The sequence below is a fragment of the Mandrillus leucophaeus genome, unplaced genomic scaffold (assembly GCF_000951045.1).
Source record: "Mandrillus leucophaeus isolate KB7577 unplaced genomic scaffold, Mleu.le_1.0 Scaffold18, whole genome shotgun sequence".
NCBI classification, from domain to species: domain Eukaryota; kingdom Metazoa; phylum Chordata; class Mammalia; order Primates; family Cercopithecidae; genus Mandrillus; species Mandrillus leucophaeus.
Window position 1 is genome coordinate 2,057,593 of NW_012101809.1, and position 1,710 is coordinate 2,059,302.

The 1,710-nt window shown below is 40.5% G+C and overlaps 1 protein-coding gene across 2 annotated transcripts in view; it reads left to right on the forward strand.

The window, feature by feature from the left end:
- FAM178A (family with sequence similarity 178, member A) overlaps positions 1-1,710 on the forward strand; it is a 68,053-nt gene that overhangs the window by 40,328 nt on the left and 26,015 nt on the right. For both annotated transcript variants that reach the window (XM_011977407.1, XM_011977406.1), the window contains exon 12: positions 1,456-1,558. In XM_011977407.1, coding sequence (XP_011832797.1) covers positions 1,456-1,558 — 103 coding nt within the window. The remainder of the gene's footprint in view (positions 1-1,455; positions 1,559-1,710) is intronic.

The following is a 1,710-nucleotide window of genomic DNA, read 5'->3' on the forward strand; positions in this document are numbered from 1 at the left end:
CTCAGCTCACTGCAACCTCCACCTCCCAGGTTCAAGCGATTCTCCTGCCTCAGCCTCCCGAGTAGCGGGGATTACAGGCGCCCGCCACCATGCCCGCCTAATTTTTCTATTTTTAGCGGAGATGGGGTTTCACCATGTTGGCCCAGGCTGGTCTCGAACTCCTGACCTCAGGTGATCTGCCTGCCTCAGCCTCCCAAAGTGCTGGGATTACATGTGAGCCACCACTCCCAGTCGAATTTTGCTGTATTGCCCAGGTGAGTCTTGAACTCCTGGGCTCAGGCTATCTGCCTGCCTCAGCCTCTCAAAGTGCTGGGATTCAGGTGTGAGCCACTCCACCCTACCCACCCTCTCATCATCTTGATGCATTAGCCAATCCAGAAGCTCTCTGAACTTTAGGGTATTTTTGGAGGGCCAATTACACAGGGATGGTTGATTAAAGCATTAGCCATTGGTGATTAACTTAATCTTTAACCCCTCTGGGTGAGACTGAAAGTTTCAGCCTTCTAGTCACATGGTTGATAACTCTGGCAACCAGCCCCCATCCTCCAGGAGTCACTTTATTAGCATAAATTTAGGTATGGTTAAAAAGGGATTATTATAAATAACAAAAGAGGCTCCTCCTACCTCTTCAGACATTCCAGAGGTTTTAGGAGCTCTGTGCCAGGGATTGGGGACAAAGATCAAATGTATTTCTTCTTATACCACAGTGGGACATATATTCGTATTTGTTTGTTTATACATAAAATGCCAATGGAAGGAAGGACTAAAACTTGTAGTAATTATCTTAGGGAAGAAACGAGTAGTTATAAAGAACGGAGCTAGGAGGGCAGTTTATCCCAGCATACTGTACCTTAATATATTTTGATTTTTTTAAAGCATGTAAAAGTATTGTTTTTTCAAAAAATTTAAAATGTTGTCTATCTTTTGAAAGCGAAGTTCATGCATCTCCTCTTTCATGAATCTTCACTGATAACCTCTGACAATTAGAAGTAGAGTGCGTTGAATTGTTTCTGTATATTGCTATAGCAGTTTCTTTAGGCCATTTATGAGTCTTTTACCTATTATGAATTCTTTTTAGTCAGAACCATCTTCTACATAGCTCTCTAACACCAAGAGCAATGAGGATAGTACCATATAAAACGTAGTTTGTTCAAGAGAAAACTGATGCATAATGATAGAAATGATATTAGTGTTTGCCTTGAGTCAGGGATAGCAGATTGACTTGGATTTGGCATAAAGAGATTTTTGAGGGGAATGGAAATGTTCTACTTCTTGATTTGGATGGTGGTTACATTAGTATATATGATTATCAAAACTTAAAATGGGTACATTCCTTTTATTGTATGTAAATTATACCTCGATAAAACATAGTTTTTAAAAACTAGCCCAGTATTTCTTAAAGTGAGTAATATATTTTGTGCCTAACTTCACATTGCTTTACTCACTTCTCAATAGTTCTGAAACACAGACAACATCAAGGGGAAAAGAAAGTGAAGATTCATCTTATAAGCCAATTTTTTCAACACTTCCTGAAACCAACATTTTAAATGTGGTTAAGGTAGGAAAAAACTTGTGTGTGTCTTTGGCTCAGAGCTAGAACCATTTAGTCTGTGGTTAGTGGTTTTTTGAAAAAAAAAAAATCTCGGCTGGGCACGGTGGCTCACGCCTGTAATCCCAGCACTTTGGGAGGCCAAGGCGGGCAGATCACGA